The sequence below is a fragment of the Nuphar pumila genome, chromosome 14 (genome assembly GCF_984573655.1).
Source record: "Nuphar pumila chromosome 14, dmNupPumi1.hap1.1, whole genome shotgun sequence".
In the NCBI taxonomy this organism is placed as follows: domain Eukaryota; kingdom Viridiplantae; phylum Streptophyta; class Magnoliopsida; order Nymphaeales; family Nymphaeaceae; genus Nuphar; species Nuphar pumila.
The window spans coordinates 90,887,841-90,908,565 of NC_143262.1; the positions used below are offsets into that span (position 1 = coordinate 90,887,841).

Here is a 20,725-nt window from a genome sequence, read left to right on the forward strand (position 1 = left end):
CGGCGTCTCCACCACCGGAAAACGCGATTCATTCGGATCTCTCTCTCCCTCTCTCTGCTTCACCGGCGGCAAGGTAGCAGAGGCCTGGCTGTGGACCTGTGGCCCTATCTCTGGCTCTCTCGAACCTTCTCTCTCCGTTTAAACAATCGACACGGAACCGATTCGATATGGTACGATTCGGTTTCGTTGAAAAGCGATACGGATCCGATTCCGATACCGACAACTCGTAGGGTTACCGCGATATTTTTTTTTTCCCGCGAGGGAAAAGATAAAAAGAACAAGAAAAATAGAGAGAGAAGGGTAAAGCCCACCGTATCTGTCCAAAACCTCTTCCACTCTCGCCTCCCCTCTCTCTCTCTCTCTCTCCGCTGGTTTTCGGCCGCTCACCGTCGATCTCAAAGGGTTTGCTATCAGATTCGTTCAGGTTGGTCTGCGTTTCTTTTGTTTCTTTCTTTTAGACAAGAGGATGAATTCTTGTTCTGTTTCCTATGCATCTGATTCTCCTCTTTTCCCTTCATATTCTCCTCCTCGAATCCCCTGATTTTTTCAGACGAATGATTCTAGGGTTTCTCTACATTAGATCGCATCTGATCCAGATTCCTCTCCCGAGTCTCTGTTATATCTTGCAATTCGTTTTGCCTAATTTTCTTGCTGTTTTCTTTTTCTTTTTTGTTAGTTATTAGTCACGGTTTCGTTCTTGGATGCATTTCAGTACGAGGCGCGATTCTATTGTTTTCTTTACTTAACAGAATTTTTGGATAATTTTAGGGGCAAGAAATTTATGGAGGGAGATAATACGCCGATCCATCGGTTTGGTGAGTTTTCTTTTGTGCTCACTTTGTCAACGCCTTTTTATTTATTTGTTTACTTTTAATGTGTGCGTGTGTGTGGTGAGGATGGTGGAGGTGGTGTTAGGGAGAGGAGAGGCGAATGAAAAATTTTAACATTTTTTTACATGATTATTAATTGTTTAGGTAATGACATTTCCACAGATCTGCTTTATATGTGTGTCATAGGAAAATTTTAGTAAGAGTGCGAATATTGATGATTCGTTCGTGTTATTGTGTTGTTGTATTTGACGTCTTCGTTTCTTTAGAATGAACCAACGCATGCTTTTGCATTAGAACAATTAGCCTTGTTAGAAGAGCGAACTGAGCGGTTTGTTTTCCCAGTATTGGTTGATTTTGCTCTCCCTTTATGCATTGGAATTGTTGGTATAAAATGCATGCCGTGTTATTGTTTGATGAAATAGTGTTTTAGCTGAATGTAGTCTTCATGATGATTGTATGCCCTCGTGTTTTTCGGGGAGGTGTAAGGAGCGTGATCATGAAGGAGGCATGTATTGTATAGTAACTGGTAAACACTAGATACTGGTAAACACTAGATACTATGTGGACACTAATTTCTCTGTGTGTGCACATAGTGCTATGCATTGGAGAAGATAGATGGCACTGAGCATGAGAAGTTTTGAGGTTTGCACATGGTTCTGTAACCATCAATTGTTAATTGGTGATTGTGATAATTATTTCGTTATCATCTGGGCAGGAAAGAAAATTCTTAGGGAGTTTTCTGAGAATGAGAAACCATAGAGAAGGAAGTTTGAATGATCCTCCTGGAGTACGTGCAAACACTGTAACTGGTACTTGTACATATATAGATAGATATTGTACAGGCACACAATTGATAGAATGGGTGATAATAAAATAAAGGGCCTTATGTTAGGATGCAAACCCCTTGCTCATACTTCAATTTCATGATCCTAAAATGAATTGTTATAAGATTGTTTCAAGTTTAATTGTATAAGTCCAAACATTCTATACACATTTTCTTTGAAGGTTTATTTCTTAGACCAAGTCCACAAGTTGGCTGTCTCCCTTGCACCCATCTGGCCTTGAAATTTCTGTTATATTCTAGTCATTATTTTTTAGCGGTTGTTAAGTGAGACTGTTTTTAACTTGGCAACCTTATGGCAAAAAAGGAGTGACAGAAAACAGTGATTCAGACTTCAGTTCACATGATTGCTGGGTTAGAGTTAGTTTAGTTGATATTTTTGTACAAGTTCATATTTGGTGCGGTTGCAGAAGAATTTCTGGTACCTTTTCTGGGGTTGTTATAATGTACGGTGTACAATAAAGCTTGCATCATGAGCTATGTTTTGGATCCGTCACTTGCATTGAGACTGGCAATTGTTCTTTCTTTTGTGCATCCTAATGAACCACCAGTTCTCTTCATGAGGCAACACCCTTAACACCTGCTGCACCCACCACACACCACATGTACCGTCCATGTGATTGAGCGGATGGGCCTGTTTGTGTTCATGTGTGATATGTACTTTATATAGGTAATGCACCATGTATATATGCTGCAGTCGTTTGTACATGCAATCTAGTATAATTTGCTTTTTCCACTTTTATTTTTATTTTTGGTGGATCTAACCTTACAGATGTGATCTATATAGTTTTTTTAGTAGAAAATAGGCTTTGGATCATGTGTTTCCAACGTGTAATCAGGTTTTTCAAGGGCTTCAAAAATCAACAGTCCATGATGTGCCAAAATTTCATGAATCAAAGAATCATAGTTTTACGTTCTAAAAATGTGATTGAATGTGTGTTCCCTAGAAAAGGAGATATGCTGAATGCATCTATGAGGTCAGATCGAGTGGATACACCTTGCATCTATGATTTTCCAACTGGATTTTACATACTGTAGACACACACACACATATATATTTATATAGACATTAGACACATACATACATTACCTATATAAGTTGTAACACCTCTTGGTTACTCTAGATATGTTTGTTTGCTTTTATATTTGATCTCCTCACCTTGTATATTTATTTTGATCCATGATTTTGATGCAAGAACTTGGCATAGTTGCTTCTAATAGGTTGATCTTGTTGGTTTTGATTGCTACTACTAAACTACCTACTGAGCCTCATTTTGATTTTTCTTGTTTCTTGGGCCTTCTTGATGGGTTTCAGACAACATGGATGATATCCAGTCGAGCTTGCATGCATTGGGTTTGGAACCAAATGGTATTTGTGTTATTCAATCATGATCTTAAGGAAATGCATAGCACGTTTAACATATGATTACTGTAATATAAATAATATTCCATCTTGCATCCAGCAAAAGAGAATGAACATGATGCTTTGGAGGATTTTGAAGACTTCCAGGAGAATGAAGGGGAACTAAAGCAACATCTAAATGTTGTGGACGGTGGTCATGTTGGTAAGTTGATCTGGTTTTGAGCATCTATGCTTTATTTTTGGTCCTTATTCTTGAGGTATAGTATTGGCAGTTAGCAAGTTGATAGCCCATTTGCTAGTGGGCTTCCATTGAGGTTTCTCTATTTGATCACTGGTTGTGAGACATTGAAAATAAAATTGTCCTATTTCTGCTCTCTGTACCTATCATACTCTTGGTTTGATCTACCAATGGTCAATCTCCTTTGGAATATTTCTATTCTATTTGGGGAAAGTTATTATGTGAGTTTGGTTGGTCTGTCTCATCCTTGTGCAAGAAAGATTACTTAAGTACGATCATGCTCATGGATAGACAAGTGGTACCCATTTATCCATACTACAAATGCCATTTTTGATATCTCTACTTTATTTATGGGCTTCAGATACAGTGGAGAAAGTCCAATCAAGTTTGCAGGCTGTGCAAGTGGAGCACAATGGTAATCTTAGGCAGCCAGTAAATTCTATTTTCTTCTTTGGGGCTTCGAGGGTGGTGGGGTTTATAATTTTAGAGGCACATTGCAATTGGTATTTGGGTTTCATGATCATTAATCATGTTTGATAGTATATTTTTCTTGTTCAATTTCAGTAAAGGAAAATGAAATTGCTGCTTCAGAAGATGTTGAAGAGGAAGATGAAAAGGAAGACTATAAAAAGAGACACCTGAATGTGGTGTTTATTGGTCATGTTGGTAAGCCTTTTTCTGAACAATGTGTTGCATATGATTTGAAATTCTTGATTTTGTGGTAGGTTTTGTTTCCCTTATTTCTTTTTTGTATCTTTCATTTTGACCTGTGCTAGCGGTAGTACTTTTCTTTTGGTTTTCTAGGCTATGAATTTTTGTGTCCCTTTATCTATATCTTGAGCTAAGATCATAGTCACCGATATTGCAAAAATATCACGATAATTTTGGTATTGTAAGGTATGATGATAATATCAGCGATATCTTGAAAATATTGCTAGAATATAACACATCCTGATTTTAACACAATATTTTTTATTTTTAAAACAAAATATTTTAAACCTATTTTTTCTATTTTTTGTTTCTTTTATATTTTAAAACCTTTTAAAACTTGTTTTTTTATATTTTTTGCAAGAAAAATAATGTAAAACTTATTAATTTCTATGTTTTTATTATTATTCATATTTTTTCAAATTTTAAAACCTTCCGAGATTTTCTCTAAAAAACCATTTTTTTGAAAAAAAAAACTCCAACAAAAATCCTCGATGAGAAATTTCCTTGAATTATATAGGTGACTATGGCTAATATGTATTATATATTTTGGTTTGTGTGGATCCATTGTCTATAGTTTTTATTGTTGATATGTCTTGCTAGTTTGGTACCTTTTGATGATTCGGCCAGACAGGTGTCGCACCCTTCGTCGACGCGACGCGGGTGCGGCACCCGGTGCGGTCAACGCACCCAGGGTCATTTTGGTCCATTTTTGGATTTTTTTTTTTAAATTTTGCCCTATGAAATGGGCTGCGGAATTTAAAAAAAAATCTTGGGGGGGGGGGCGCTGCCCCCCTATAACCCCCGGACCCCGCCGGGGGGAACCCCTGGACCCTCCTTCTATATATATATATATTTTGCCACACCCCCGCACCCAAGGTTTTTGAAAGTGCCGCACCCCCGCACCCGCACCCGTGTGACATAGCTTTTTAACCAAAAAGGGTGAGATTTGCTGATCTGATGGATTTTTGTGGACTTGGAAGCATGGGGGGAGATAAAATTCAAGCAAGTGGTTGCTTGTAGCATATTCTCCATGTAGATACTGGAAGTGTCTAGCAACATCAGGATCACGCTTCTTAGGAAAAGTTGTTTGCTGCATAATTCATTTATAGGTGCCATAGTTTCATAGCAACATTGGGAATCATTCTTCTTAGGAAGCGCTTGGAAGTTGGAACCTGCCTGCATCTGATAATTTAAAAATGACACATGCATAAAATATAAGTGAAACATTAAAGATTCAGTTAAAGTTTTTTCTACTTATATTAGCATTGCTATCATATTGTCATAGGGATGGAAGTATGAAATTGTTTCTAAATTCATAAGATCTTTTTCTATTGTTCAGTAATATCATAAAGTAGCTGACTTGTGCTATTACAGTGAAGACTTAATGGGAACTCTTACATTTGTAAAATTTGTTATAAATTATGTATCAGTGTTGCATGGATTATTGTTGCTATTTTCAATCCTTGGGTGTCCAAAGTAAGCTTACTATTCATGAATGCCATTTTTATTTGAAATGTAGCATAGAAATTTTTATTTTTCTATTTTTTTTGTTTCTTCTTTCATCCATCAATTTCTCAGTACTTTACACTCAAAAGTCAAATCTTACATCCCTTCCTAAACACTTCTTGTATTACTGCCTATCTGCTTCCTGCTTCCTGCTTCCCTCTTTGTCAGCTATGGTTTCACTATTTCTAACTTTCTAACTGATCACAGAAGTTCCTCTGTAGCATTCATTTGCTCATAAACCGATCATTTGTTTTCCTATGCATCATCTCGGTCCAGATCACATACCAAAAAAAATATTTATTCTACTTGAGAATTTCCTGATCTTCTCTTCTACCTAAACAATTAAATTTTGAGTATGGGTAGAGCTGTCCTTTACTGCATTGGAAGATGGGTTCATGAGTTTGATGACAAGTTTGTCTGGAAGTTGGTGGTGGGCTGGGGCTTGCCAAGATGGCGTCTAAAATCCTTTCATATAGATACAAATTGTGGTGAGGGTGACATTGGACATATAGTGCATGGACAAAGCACGTTGATGGTGAGATAAAAACTTGAGAGTTTTAGAGCGGGGCTCTCCTTTTAGCATTTTGGTCCATTGTGAAGGGGTTGTTAGGTGCATAATTTTCTTCAGTTGAAAACAGTATTGAAAGGTTCTATAAACTGATGGTCATATGGTGCCCCAATTGGTTTATGAAAGAAATATACACAACCCATTTTTGAAGTCATGCGTGCATTTTTTCCCCATCTTTTGCACATTGGAGCCGCATTGGCTTGTCTTTTCAAGATGGCTTTTGGTTTTGTATTATTGCTTTACAGAAAAAATCAGTTTGTATAGGGCAATTACTGAAGTTTTGCTACAACTGCTTAAGATTTCTGTGTGCGTGTGTATGTGGCAGATGCTGGCAAATCAACATGTGGAGGCCAGATACTATTTCTTAGTGGTATGGTGGATGATCGAACAATTCAAAAGTATGAGAAAGAAGCGAAGGAAAAAAGTAGGGAAAGTTGGTGAGTGTCAGATTTTCATGCAATTGCAGGAATTTTGATCAGTAAAGGCAGCAACCTTTTCTTCTCTAAGTCACACTCTTTAAATGTTGTTTGCCTGTTTTGTATTTCTTATTCAGAAAGTAGGTGATCTTACTATTTAGAATCAAATTGGTAGGCCTTCTTGAATAAGTTTTATATAAAATGGGACTTCCTTTTTCTATTGGTATGGACCTTATGTTTACTCATATAGATTACAGCTGGTGAAAATGTTTCTGTTAACTCTTGCTTGCACTCTTAAGTGCATCTTAAATGAAAGAACATGCACATGAAGGTCCTTAAACATGTTGATGGTGTTGTCTAGGGATGCACAACGAACTGAGCCAGCTTGGACTCGGCTCATCTAGTAAATGAGCGGAGCTTGAACTAAGCTCTAAGGCTCAGCCGAGCAAATGAGCCAATCTTGATCGGCCTATCGAGCTCGATAAGGCTTAGCTCATATTTACATTTTATAAAATATATAAAATATATATTAATTATATTAATATCGCCCCACCCCTTCTTGAGCCCTATCCCTCTCTCTCGAGCCCCGTCCCCGCCCACTTTCCCCTTTCTCGCTCTCTTTCTTCCCCACTTTCCCCTTTTTCACTCTCTCTATTCCCCTTTCCCCTCTTGCTCAGCTTCCCACTCCCTCTCTTCCATGCTGAAGGCGCAACAACAGAGGAACACGATGGAGGAGTGCAGCGGTAGAGGAACACGATGGAGGAGGAGCGTGGCAGCGGAGGAACATGACTGAGGTCCTCCTCTCTCGTTCTTCCCGGTTGAGGGGAAGACTCTCTCTTTCTCTCTCTCTTTCTCGATCTTCCCGATTGAGGGGAGAGATTGGAAGACTCTCTCTTTGTGCTTGCTGAGCCCGGACTGAGCCTGGGCCCGCTCGATCCGTTGTACTCAGAAGTCAGAATTGTGAAACACTGACCCAGGCTCGACCCGGTTAAGCTCGGCTCGATTCAAGCTTGGAACGAGCTCAAGCCGAGCCTGTACATCTTTTTTTTTGGGCGAGCCAAACTTGTACATGCTAAGCTTGACTTGAGCCCGACTCGTGTGCATCCCTAGTGTTGTCATTGGCTACTTTGCAGATCAGGTTATCCAAGATTTTTTTTGTAACTCAAAAGTGGAATCGTTACAATGCACACCCATTTGTGCATATTAATATCATGCACACAAGCAAAATATGCCCTTAATAATGGTATATTTGTAGTTTATAAAATGGGTTTTTGGTCATTCTATTAAATGTAATATTTATTTCTTAACAAGTAAACAAGTTCCCTCACCCTATGTCACATAGACACGGCTACTGAGCAGCCGTACCCGTGTCGACACAGCCCGACATGGGTACCGGTACCGGATGCAGCACGGGTACGTGGTGGTTCGGATCAGGTTGGTCGGGTCCAACCCTGACCTAAACCTTTTTTTTTTGATGTCGGTGAAAGGCAAGAAAAAAGAAGACGACGAAGAAGAAGAAGAAAAATAGGAGAAGGAAAGGAGGAAGAGGAAGAAAAAAAAAAGAGGAGAAGAAAGAGAAAAATGAGGAGAAAGAAGAAGACGAAAGGGGAAGAGGAAGAGGAAGAGAAAGAGGAGGAGAAGGAAGAAGGCAAAAGAGGAACAAGAAGAGGAGAAGGAGAAGGAGAAGGAGAAGGAAGAAGAAGACGAAAGAGGAAGAGAGCATACCCTCTTCAACCTCCTCCTTCTTCCAATATGAGAGAGAGAGAGAGAGAGAGAGAGAGAGAGAGAGAGAGAGAGAGAGAGAGAGAGAGAGAAGGGCTCACCTTCCCCATTTATAGAGAGAGAGATGGAGTTTGGGTCTGGATCGTATGTGGATCCAGACCCTCTTATATATGTATAGCCGTGTCCCCGTACCCACATTTTTTAAAATTGCTGTGTCGCACCCTCTGTACCCGCACCCTTACCCATACTCATGTGACATAACCCTCGCCCATTCACCGTTTAACCGCATCGCACCGGAATACCCATCAAAAGAGAGTCCAGTGTGAATATGTTTTGGATTGCATATAACTGTCAGAAGTCTGTCTCCATTCAGTGTGATCTGAATACCTGCTGGAAACCAGACATTTACCCATTGGAAATCTAAGTCTGTGCCTTAATCTAGATCTTATCCATTAAAAAATCAAAATCCAGCTTGAATACTGCAGGATGTCAGACTTCTTTCATTTAGGGGTGGGCAACGGGCCGGCCCAGTCAATGGCCCAGCCCGTCAATGCCGGCCCAGTTCAAAAGTCCGGTTTGGGCTGGGCCCATTGGTAAAACCACAGCGCATGGCCCGCCCATTAGGCCCGTGGGCTTAATCGGGCCGGGTCAAGCCTATTATATAATATATAATATATTCTACTTATATATATAGAGAGAGAGTAAAGTGTTTGATGATACGTTGGACACACATGTCAATAATGAAAAGGACTTTTAGCGGCGGTCGTGGCCGCCGCTAAAAGTCCTTTTTCCTCCCAGGGGCCAGGGAATTAATCGCGGTCAGAAACTGTCACCAATGCCTGTTTTTTACTGACATTAACGAACGAGCGTCAATATATATGCCGGGCCAAAAACCCGGTTCTGACCAGGCTGGCCCGGCCCAATACCCACCCTTACTTTCATTACAGCATGTACCCATCAAAAATCTGCATAAATTATGAGAACCTGCTGGAAATCAGACCTTTCCCATAAAAAATCTGGATCCATGCCAGAAATCATGTTGCACGATGAAAAACGGTATCCTATGTGAGCAGTGCTGGAAATCAAGCCTTCTAAATCATAGGATGTAACCACCGGAAATCTTCATCCTGTGTGAATACCAGTCCGGAAATCAGACCTTCCACACACACATACACACGCCCCCCCATATATATATATATATATATATATATATGGAAAGAGAGAGAGATCCACCTGCTATGATAATGGACAGTCTGATTTCCAGCAAGCATTCACGCCAGATTCTGGCTGCAGGTGGTTATTCCAGTGGGATGCTGGTAGATTTGGACAATGGGCGAAATAAGAAGTGAAAGGTTAGGGATGGGATTTGTGGCTTTTAGGAAGGGTATACCAGTCACTGCTGTTAGAAATTAAATGATATATTTGATAAAATGACAAGAAATACCAACTCAAATTATAGGCATGCCATTATTGCATCCTGTTTTGTCCTAGAGTTTTTGTGCATGATATTAATATGCAAAAATGGTTGTGCTTTGTAACGCTTCCCCTCAAAAGTATTGCCTTTGTTATTTCCCTGATTGAATTTATGTAGATATGGTCTTTTGCAAACTACATAAAATCTGTTTCTATGTGAAAACCTTTGGGTAGACATTCATGAAGTGAGCAGTCTTTCAGCGTTTTATTTTGAAGTACAAAACTCGCTTGGTTTTTATTACTGTTGCAGTGAAAATTTGCCCCCCCCCCCCTCTCTCTCTCTCTCTATATATATATATATAACAAAACTCGCTTGATTTTTTATTACTGTTGCAGCGAAAAATTTCCCTCTCTCTATAGATACAGATATTTATATGTATGTACATTTGTATGCATGTGGTGCATGCACATGATGTGTGAAAAGTGTGCATGTGTATATGCTTATAGTGAGCCATTGTTCGCTGTGTGTTTGATTTCTGAGGGCTGCTACTTCTTGGCAAAAAAAGAAAAAAGTGAAGAACAGAAGGTTTGGAGCCCTTCCAGCTCCTCATAGTACAGGAGTGCACTTTGTATGGCCCTTTATATATATAAAACCTATGATAATACCATACTCTCTAGTTTATGATTTTCTAATGTTTGCATTAAATGCTGTGTGTTCGTCATCCCAGATGTGAACTCCATAGCTTTTTTAGTAGAGAACATGCACTAAATAAGATATTTTGGTGTGCAAGATAGTTTTTTAAAGGAATGTTCAAATGAAATTTTTAAAGGAACGTTTGAATGATGGGCCCATAATGCATTGATTTTTACATGTATTTTAGCAAACGAACTGTGGCAATCATATCTACAAGGTCTGGAGGATATGACTTTCTACTAGAGTAGGGTACTATTAAAGGCACCAAAGATAAGCTTGTGTTATATCGGTGCATGCATGTGCGTATGCAGTAAGCTGGACATTTTTTGGCAAATTTTCATGTTGATATCTCATCAGAGGTGGCTATTGTTCTGAGCTTGTCATTTTTTCATTGTTTATGATGAGCCTAACCATGCTATGTTATAGGTATATGGCATACATCATGGATACAAATGAGGAGGAGCGAATAAAGGTATGCTTTTTGGAGTGAGATTTTGTTATTTACACCCATTCACCCTCCCACACATGTTATGCTTCTATGTTTGAGCATTATTTCCCAAATCTCCATTCTTGTAAGGAAATTGCCCCATTATTGTCATTTTTTGGTGTTATTTTCTTAAACTTTATTATTATTATTTTTATTTCATTTGAAAGAACTAACTCTTGTTCATCTCCATTTTTAGGTTGTTATTTTTTTACTTTTTAGATATCTTCTGCTTAGTGTTTTTTCCCCATTGTGAGCATTTTAAAAGAAAAATAGTTAATTTCATGAGACTCATCTTTTAAGTGCTCTAGCCACTAAGCTCTTGTTAATTAGTTGAAAACAATGTGTAGGCCCTTCCTGAAATATGCCTTGTTTCTGGATAGCTGCTTTATTTTTTGTCACCATGGTATTTCTTTTTGGACATTAAGGATTTTGGTGCACAATACAGTTTGTAGTTGAATTTGATGAGATTATGTGCCCAATTTGAAATGTTGCCATTCTTGTACTTGAGCAGCTTGTATATGCTTGTTTTTACTTATTCTAATCATATGCCATTAGCTCCCTGCATCTCTCTGTTCACTTCATTCTTTTTAATTTTTTTTTTCTAATTTACCTACTGCAGGGAAAGACGGTGGAGGTTGGTAGAGCTCATTTTGAGACTGAGACAACAAGATTCACTATCTTGGATGCTCCGGTAATGCCTACTGATATTGCACAAATGGGACTTCTCCTTGGATTCATAATATATTTATTATATTATTAACCCAAATCACTAACTTTATGGGTGTGAAAGCATTCCATGTTATGTTTGCGTTTGACTCTTTTGTGATCTCAAAGTTTCTCATTGGGTGCATAAACGACACCTGTATTGGCTTCTTCTTTTTTTTTTTGCCTATTCCCCTCATGGTTGAAATCAGTGTTTTCTTTTTTTCCTTTTTTTCGCTGCATCACACAGTTACAGATGTTGCGACATTTTGAAGCCGTGTTCTTTCAAGTTTTTTTGGGGAGAAGATAAAACTCTAGAAGATCATAAGTTGGGAAAACCCCAAAATAAAAAAATTGTGCTACTACTATTATATATTAATTGTGATTTTTAAGAAATTCACTTATTTACTTTAATTTTTGGTCTTCATGTTATATATATATATATATAAAATGCCATGATTTTCAAAGGGAAAATCCTTTTTTTTTATTCTCATGGGAAAAGCTCTTGCTGATATTGTATAGGTGAGCATGTACATATGTATATCTACATCTTAACACTTACTAATAGTGATGCAGAGATTGTCAGATGTAGAAATGATTTTCTTTATAGGAATTCAGACAATAAAACCTTTTGGCTGTATTTTATACGTCAATATAGGTTTTATGACATTTTTAGACTAATGCACATCTAATGGTGTAAACTGTAAATTACGTCATGAATAGAAATGAAATGATCCGATGGTGTTTTTGGATCTTGTCTTTGTACTTACTGAAAATAGAATAGTTTAGAAATGCTATATTTGTTCTTTCTTTACTTATGGCTTTCAAAGAAGAAATATGTAGTTGGAGGATTTTTATGTAACACTCTCTTGCACGTGGAATGACAGTTAAAAGTTTAACCTTGAGCTACTTGTAAGATAAAAAAGTAATTACCATAAAAAGATGAAGGTAATGTATATGAAGAGAGTATAAATCCTTAAAATGGGGAATATGAGGTGAAATCTCTCTCTCCCTCTCTTTCTCACTCTACACACACACAAATGCCAGAAGCTTCTGACATTACGCCCGCTCGTGTGTATATATATAGAGTAGGGGGTAGCTGCCTACTCCGATCTGTGCCTACTGCAGCAGCCTACCGGGCTTTTGAAGGCCTTTTCTCCCATGGTTTTCTCAAATCTGACTGTACAGATGCGTTCAATATGCTTGATTTTATCAGAATCGTCTCTTGGATCGTCCAGTTCTGACATAAGGGTAGGTTTTTGTAACCTTTGAAAATCAACAGTCTAAAATTTTCATGAATAAACAAGGCTTAAAAAACCACATTTTTCATCGAAAACGTGATCCAAGTGTTGTTTTCTATCAAATTGACCATGCTGAATGCATCTGTGGGTCAGATTTGCGATTCGCTCATGGTAGGCTGCAGTAGGCATGAAACAGAGTAGGCAGCTACCACCTACTCTCTCTCTTTCTCTTGATATATATTAATTATATAATGAGTATAAAAAGAAGGGCCGTGCCTAGTGTGGTTCTATACACTAGCATACTGGGGTGTTGGCACAGGACACACACATATTCATTGGCACAGGATGAACATAAAAGGTGGCAATGCCCAGTGACGTTCTGTATTTCTGGGGTGTTGGGGAGTAGTGGACTCGATGTCCTAACCATGGCTGCTTTGAGGACTTGGAACTTATGTTTTCATGATCACATAAGGTTTCTTATTTTTCAGAACTAAATTTAATTGATAATAATTTTGAATCAAACAGAAAACTTACATAGTTTTTTTTTTCTGAAAAAGCTTTTCATTGTTACTTGGTGAGATGCCCTTAGATTAGAAATACATCTTTTCTATTTTTTTCTTGTCATATCAACTTTCTTTATCTGATCTAGAGTTTCCAACTAGGAGGGGCAATTTGACGCACATGCTTGTTACTTAAATCATAGTTTAATATGTGATAGGGTCATAAAAGTTATGTCCCGAACATGATAAGCGGAGCTTCTCAGGCAGATATTGGAGTTCTGGTGAGTGAGTTTATTGCTAGTTTGTGGTGCTTTAATGGGCTTGATGGATCGAGGCTGACCACATTTGCACTTATGGTTATTTTTTAGGTAATATCTGCTCGGAAGGGTGAGTTTGAGACTGGATATGAGAGAGGAGGTCAGACACGTGAACATGTCCAACTTGCAAAAACATTAGGCGTTTCTAAGTTGATTGTTGTTGTCAATAAGATGGATGATCCTACTGTTAAATGGTCCAAAGACCGGTAAGTACTTACACCTTTGCCTATTTTATTAAGAGCTATGCTGTTCCCTTCTAAAATTTATTTGTGATCTTGTTGTATGCTATTTCTCCAGGTTTGATGAAATAGAGTCAAAGATGATTCCTTTTCTAAAATCTTCTGGTTATAATGTTAAAAAAGGTAACCAACCATCATTTAAGCTTTGATCTTCCTTGCACATACTGTCCACTGTCTGTCCTTGCAGAAAAATGGCCATATGACAAAAAAAACTCAACCATCATAGAGGTTACTTATTTTCTAAGCCTCTTTAATTTTAGCAACCTATTCACTCTTCTGAAATAAGGTTTGGGATCTTGACTATAAAAAAAATGAGTTAATCTTTTTGCATCTTGTGTGGCAATGCTTTATAAATTATTGATTTTTTTTTTCAAAAACCTGTTCTAGTGGGGAGCAAAATGATTGCTTTGCTCTTACTCAAAATAGCTCTGGAAAGCTGAAATTTTTTCTCTGGAGGCAGTTTGACTTGCACATTAGAAAAAAATTATGATTGTAACACCCCAAAATTTCAAACTTGCGAACCTTTCAGAAAACAGGCAAGAGACTAGAAAAATTCTCTTTTCTTTAGAGTTTGTTTATGAAATCAGCGGAAGACTATTCTTTTGTTAAATTTAGAAAGTTCAACTGACAACTTTGGGCACGTTAGCTAAAAGAACCAAAACTCACAATCCATGTTACTTGCAAAACACTTGACGAGCCACTTTCATTAAAAGAAGTTCCCAAATAGTACAAAATTCGGATATCCCAAGGAAAATCCATTACAAAACTCAAAAAACGTTCAGGACGCAAGCTAAGAGAAGGAAAAAGAAAATCTTGAAGCCATATTGCATCGCGCCATCGCCCGTTGTGTACCTAATCATCACCTGTACCCATAGAATGAGTTAGTTTCGTGAAAAACTAGTAGGTGCACAAGAGAGACTACATGAAACTGAATTAAGTACATTTAATTCAGTATGCTAAGCAGTTTAAAGCAGATATGCAGTTAAACAGGTAAGCCGTTCAAAACAAGTAAGCAGTTCAAGCAGGTAAGCAGTTCAAAGCAAGTAGGCAGTGCACTCTCAAACGCAGCATGACGATTCATTTGATCGTAAGTTGTGAACTACCACGCAACAAACTTGTTTTTGTTCCTAGAACGGGGTCTCTGCATTTAATCATTATCAGGTCATCGTTTGTCGTTCTCACTATTTCTAACAAACTCTTTGTCCTGAACAACCGTAATTTATTTCCATCTCTTAAGGCCTTACGCGGCCAACTGTCACCTGTTATGACTCACTTAAGGCTTCATACTTTTTCAAAAAAACCCACCCTTTCATAGAAGGTCCAAAACATGATTTTATATCATGATAAAAAAAATCAACAAAGATCTGATTCTCACATCTGAGTCCAGCATATAATCATGCTATAACAGAACACCAAATCTATAAATTTATCATTGGCTATCAATATCAATCTTAGAAGATTATCACAGCTCAACATAACTTTTTATGGTAATCAAAATCACAAGTTTCACGTCGGATTGCTTGGTCTGGGAAATGTACGACCTCACAAGGAATTACCGCCCTAGATGGTATACCTAGTCTTGGACAACACACTTCCTCATAAGAGTTAACCGTTTTTGCGGCTACCCACTCTTGGACAGAGTACCTCCTCATAGTGATTCTACCGCTCTAGCCGGATTACCAGATCTTGATCATGCATACCCTCACAGAGAATCCTTTGAGAACCCGATTCTCAACAAATGCCATATTCAATGAAAATCATTGCGATACACGCATCAACACAAATGACCGCTCTCAGGGTCGATAGCCACTAATATAATTAATAAGATTCACGCCAGATCACCTGGTTTGAGAAATGTATAACCTTACAAGGAATTACCGCCCTTTATAGTATACCTGGTCTTGGACCATACACTTCCTCACAGGAGTTCACCGTCTTTGCGGCTACCCGCTCTTGGACAGTGTACATCCTCACAGAGAATCTACCACTCTAGCTAGTTACCAGATCTTGATCATACATACCCTTGCAGATAATCCTTTGGAGATCAGGTCCTCAACAGATACCATACTCAGTGATACATGCATCAATACAATCGACTGCTCTGAACAATTGACCGCTCTTGGGGTCAGTAGCCACCAATATGGGCACAAGCATGTATACCAGCAATATGCATCATATAACGTCACATGGTAAAACAAATCACAAGATCACACCTTTCTCCAATAAGGTTCTATGTACCATGAACATTTATCGTATGCTTTCAACATTTTTTATCACGTGGCATTTAAATCATATCATACAGAAGCATAATATCCTACGCCTCATATCGTGGCCACAAGGAACATTGCATTTCGCAAATTGAACCTCAAAGCATGCGTAAACAAAGCCTGAATTCTATACACATGTTCTCACGTAGATTACATAATATGAATCAACTAAACATCAACATATGTAACTCCTACGTAGTTCAATAAATTTACATAGGATTCAAGTTATATGTGCAAATATTCATATCATTGCATCATCATATGCATTCACAATTCTTATCTCAAAGAACATCACATTCGACCTTTCTAGCGTGTAACTCACGCACATATCTTCAAGACATTTTAATCAAATATTCATGATACTTATCAATTATGTTATACATGTATGATATATTTACACAAACAATCATAATGTAATATTCTGCAATACAACTATGTAGGCGTGACGTGTCATTTACCAGAATAAGCATCATAATCATAAGAATCTCGGAGACACCAAAGTCATGTAATTTCATCGATAAGCTTTTACTTGACAAAAATACGTACCCAAAACAGACGAAAGTCTTATGACCTGTGAACAGACTTTATGTTTCGATATTACTGGCCTGCGGGTACATGCAGACAAATCGTAGAAACAACTGAGACTAGTTCGGGCGTCTGTTATTCTATGTATTTTCAATAACCCGAATAGCTAGTTGAGTTCGCTCCTAAAGGGACGACTTTAGCCGAGAGGAGATTCCCCAAAGGCAGGTACTTGACAACGGATGCATCCAACTTCTGCAGAAGTCCATGAGATCTACCACCTAGGACAATGTTTGGTAGTCTCTTCCCCTAACTCCAATGACTGGGGAGGCCAGATCTTTGCCCGTGGGATGGTTGTTAACAACCTGTCTATTGGAGTGTGTACCGCTCTGTTCTCTCCCTTGACAGATTACAAGAAGCGAATGAGTGCGTCAGGGGTAATTTAACTGACGACTCATTCTATATGCTCTGGTCTTTTGACCAAATGAGCATCTTACCTGTGAAGCCAATCCCATTTTTATGTGTTTACAATATTGTGCATTTGGCACTGTTCGAGGTCGTGCTATCGTTTCATCCGATCATCGCAGTACTAGTGTGTAGTGCACGACTACAAGTACTCTAGGATGAAAGGGGTATAGTTCCTCAATAAGAGCCTCAACAAAAGTGTTTCACAAAGATGTAATGTTTTTCAAACTTTACTTTATCCTTTGAAACAACCAACAACTTGTGCCAACATTTGGCATGCGATTTTCAAGAATCTCATCCGCTATCGTGGTATCTACATGCCTCGCATGACTCGATACCGACCTCGATGAATGAAATACGAGTTTCTCAACAGAATCCTCGTTAAGAAGTTCGCTCAAGCCCTGATTCGGGGTTTCCCGAGATATGTCGAATAGATGAACAAAACCAGCCAATCACATCTTTCCAAATACTTTGATTTAGGCAGTCTTTGATGCTTTTGCGCAACTCCCTAAATTCTCAAGTCTACTTTGTCGGACTGCTCACTCGAAAAGCCAGGATCCTTGCTAGGAATCCCTCTCCTTAGACGATGATGTATCGTTAAGCTCCTGACTCAACTCTTGTCGCAAGAGGGAGAGTGGTAAATGCCTCTTGCATCCTCCACGAGGATGCCTTTATAGCACATGCAATGAGTGAAAACCTGAGTGTCATCTGCAATAGCAAGGCAATAACGCAACATTTGCAAAAGCAGGAGCCTGGGTGCAAAGTGCGATGACAAAGTAAAGATATGACAAGTAAAGGACAAGGATCGCAAAACCGCGTCCTTGAGTTAAACACGTACTCGTATAAATATATATGATATATATATATATATGCATATATATTTATTTAATTATCCTTTTTAGTTAATTGGACTCAATTCAATTGTCCAAGTCCTTCGTGCAATCTTCCCCTACCTTGGGGAGTTGCGAGATTGTTGGCGTCTACGGGTGTACGCGATTAACGGGTCGGGTCTCGGAGTGCGAGCGAGATTCGTCGTACGAGCTGCAAAAGTGACAATCTTAACAAGCTAACTCCAAAAATAGAAGATCAGGGGCACTGCCGCTGACCTGACGTGAAGGAAGCAGAGGCAGGGGCAGCGTGCCCTTGCGATCCTGCTTAACGCTAAAGAAGCAGGGGCTGCGAGCTCCTGCTGACCTGCTGTCAGCAACCTACGAGGAGGCAGGGGGTTGCACCCCTGCCCTCAGAAAGCGAGGGCAGGCAGGGCTGCGCCCCTGCCTGACAAAGTAGAAGAGAGGTAGGGGCTGTCAACAACGAAGTGGAGGCAGGGGGCTTCACCCCTGTCTGTCGAGCATGCAAGGAGGCATGGACTTGTCCCTTGCCTTGCTATTATGCGAACAGGCAAGGGGCGAAGCCCCTGCCTGAAGCTGGAGGAGAGGAAGAGGGCTCTGCCCCTTCCAGCTGAAAAGCAAAGAGGCAAGGACTAGGCCCCTGCCCGTTAGCCACAAAGGAGGAGGCAAGGGGCTTCGCCCCTGCCTGCTGAATACGCAAAGAGGCAGGGGGCGAAGCGCATGCCTGACGCCAGAGAAGAGGGAGCAGGGAGGGGCTCGACCCCTCCCCTGAACAACGGGGGTGCAGGGAGGGGCTCGACCCCTCCCCTACCAGAAAAAAGGGAGCAGGGAGGGGCTTGACCCCCTCTTCTGCCGTAACAGGGAGGAGGTTGGGCCCCTCCCTTGCTAAAGATGGTGCATGGAGGGGGTTTGACCCCTCCCTTGGCCGCAAGGAGCACAAGGAGCAGGGAGGAGGCTCGACCCTTCCCTGAAATCAGAGTGAGTAAGGAGGGAGCTCGACCCTTCCTGCGTACTACGAAGGCAGGGAGGGCTGCGATAAACAGAGGCAGGGAGGGTCCCCTGCGCACCTAAATCGGGGAACAGGGAGGGGCTCAATCCTCCCTGTGAAAAAGGAGACAGGGAGGGGTCTCGACCCTCTCTGGTGAAGACAAAAGGGCAGGCAGGGGCCCCAAAACCCCCTGCCAGAATCCTTCTCACAGGCGGCAGGGGTTTTACCCCTGCCGACCTGTCGGCAAACTGGTAGGGGCTAAAGCCCCTGCCGGACGACCCTTCTTTGCCGTAAAAGACCGACAGGAAGGGGCTTTTGCCCTTGTCTGTCGACGGAAGGGAGAAGAAAAGAAAAGAGGAAGAGGAGGCGGTAGAGGGAAAAGGAGAAGAAGAACGAGGGGAAAGGGTGCGTACCTGGAGGTCGCCGGAGAGCTCGTCGGGGGGAGGAGGGTCGTTGGTGGTGGGATGCCGGTGGCCGTGCTCGTCGAATGCAAGATCGGCAGGGGGGGTCGGTGGGAGAGAGACGAGAGAGCAAAGAGGGGAAGGGGTTTCATAACCCCTCTCCTGCCTCGCTGTCTTTAGAAGGCACGAGGGAGGCGGTGCCTCCATTGGGTCCGGGTCGGGTCCGGATCCGACCCGAATCCAAGTTGTGTTTTTTTTCGTATTTTACAATGATACTTCCTGAATTTTTAATACAAACAAATTCTTCACTTTTGACAATTGTTTGGGACTGCTGGTTATTCTTTTGTGACTTGTGGATAGCATTTCGTTTTTCATACTTAATGCCATCAAACTTATATAGAAAAATAAAATTAATTCAGAAGAACACAAGCTTGAAATATTTGTTTAATCATTGATGACATCATGACTTGCCATGACTTTATTTTTGCATTGGACTTATGAAGGGCATGGCATAACCACGGACTAAGAACTTACATAAAACTACTTAATATAGCTTCCATTCTTCATTGTTGTGAATATGTACTGCAGAATATTACTTTGGGATGCATTCAATCTAGATATTTGTCTCCTTTATTTGTAAATGAATAATTTCATCTCTGAGGTTTTGAGTTAGTCATTCATGATTTCCTAGTTGTCTTCACCATTTATTCTGGAAATGAATAGACTTTTACTGCGTTTTCATTTGCACTTGGCATTCAGGATTTCCTACTCTGCTTTCCTCAGTCAAAATGTCTCTCTTGTTATCTTTTTTTGAAATTGTAGATATGTAGCTGTGTTACCGAATCCACCTCTAGAGATATAAGGTGACATATGCAACTGTCCTTTCATCGTAATTCAATCTAAATAAGCTGGTTTTGTTCAGGAGGAAACTTTATCTTATCTGTCTCATCATAAGAAACTTAGGTGGTGCAAGAATGGTGACATCAAGATGGACTTGTTAGCCCCAGAATATGCATTCACAATTTTTTTTTCAAGTAAAAAGTTAGTGGGAATTTAGCTTTTCAATAACAAGCTGGGGGAGGAACCACAAATTTATGTACTCATGGAATAAGGAAAGAAATCAAAGGCATCATAGGGGAAATATACCCAACAAAATATGTTAGGGAGAAGAATAAAAATTGTCAGGATTCTTGGTAGGCTACGGGTCTGGTTTGATAAATTCATGAGCAGCTTTTTCTTTTCTTGTTCTTGCTGCATGGAGAATGCTTAGCAGGCCTAGCTGGCTTCAGTTTTAAATCAGTAAGAGTCTTGATATCAGGCTCTAATGCTGAGAGTTGAACAGATATATTCATTATTTTCTATCAAAACTTGCCTCAGTTGTTATTGACGTGTGACGCACTGGAGCCAAATGAGTCTTGGGCAATCCATGTCAACTTTACAGGGATT

General features: G+C 39.8%; 1 protein-coding gene across 1 annotated transcript in view; it reads left to right on the forward strand.

The window, feature by feature from the left end:
* The first annotated feature begins 312 nt into the window (after positions 1 to 312).
* The window catches only part of LOC149817398 (uncharacterized), a 30,951-nt gene continuing 10,538 nt past the window's right edge, over positions 313 to 20,725 (forward strand). Inside the window, exons 1-12 of the mRNA XM_089987704.1 lie at positions 313 to 424; positions 769 to 815; positions 2,987 to 3,040; positions 3,135 to 3,236; positions 3,634 to 3,687; positions 3,837 to 3,938; positions 6,383 to 6,494; positions 10,729 to 10,774; positions 11,409 to 11,480; positions 13,451 to 13,513; positions 13,601 to 13,755; positions 13,847 to 13,911. Of these exons, the coding sequence (XP_089843830.1) occupies positions 782 to 815; positions 2,987 to 3,040; positions 3,135 to 3,236; positions 3,634 to 3,687; positions 3,837 to 3,938; positions 6,383 to 6,494; positions 10,729 to 10,774; positions 11,409 to 11,480; positions 13,451 to 13,513; positions 13,601 to 13,755; positions 13,847 to 13,911 (859 nt within the window). The 5' untranslated portion in view covers positions 313 to 424; positions 769 to 781. The remainder of the gene's footprint in view (positions 425 to 768; positions 816 to 2,986; positions 3,041 to 3,134; positions 3,237 to 3,633; positions 3,688 to 3,836; positions 3,939 to 6,382; positions 6,495 to 10,728; positions 10,775 to 11,408; positions 11,481 to 13,450; positions 13,514 to 13,600; positions 13,756 to 13,846; positions 13,912 to 20,725) is intronic.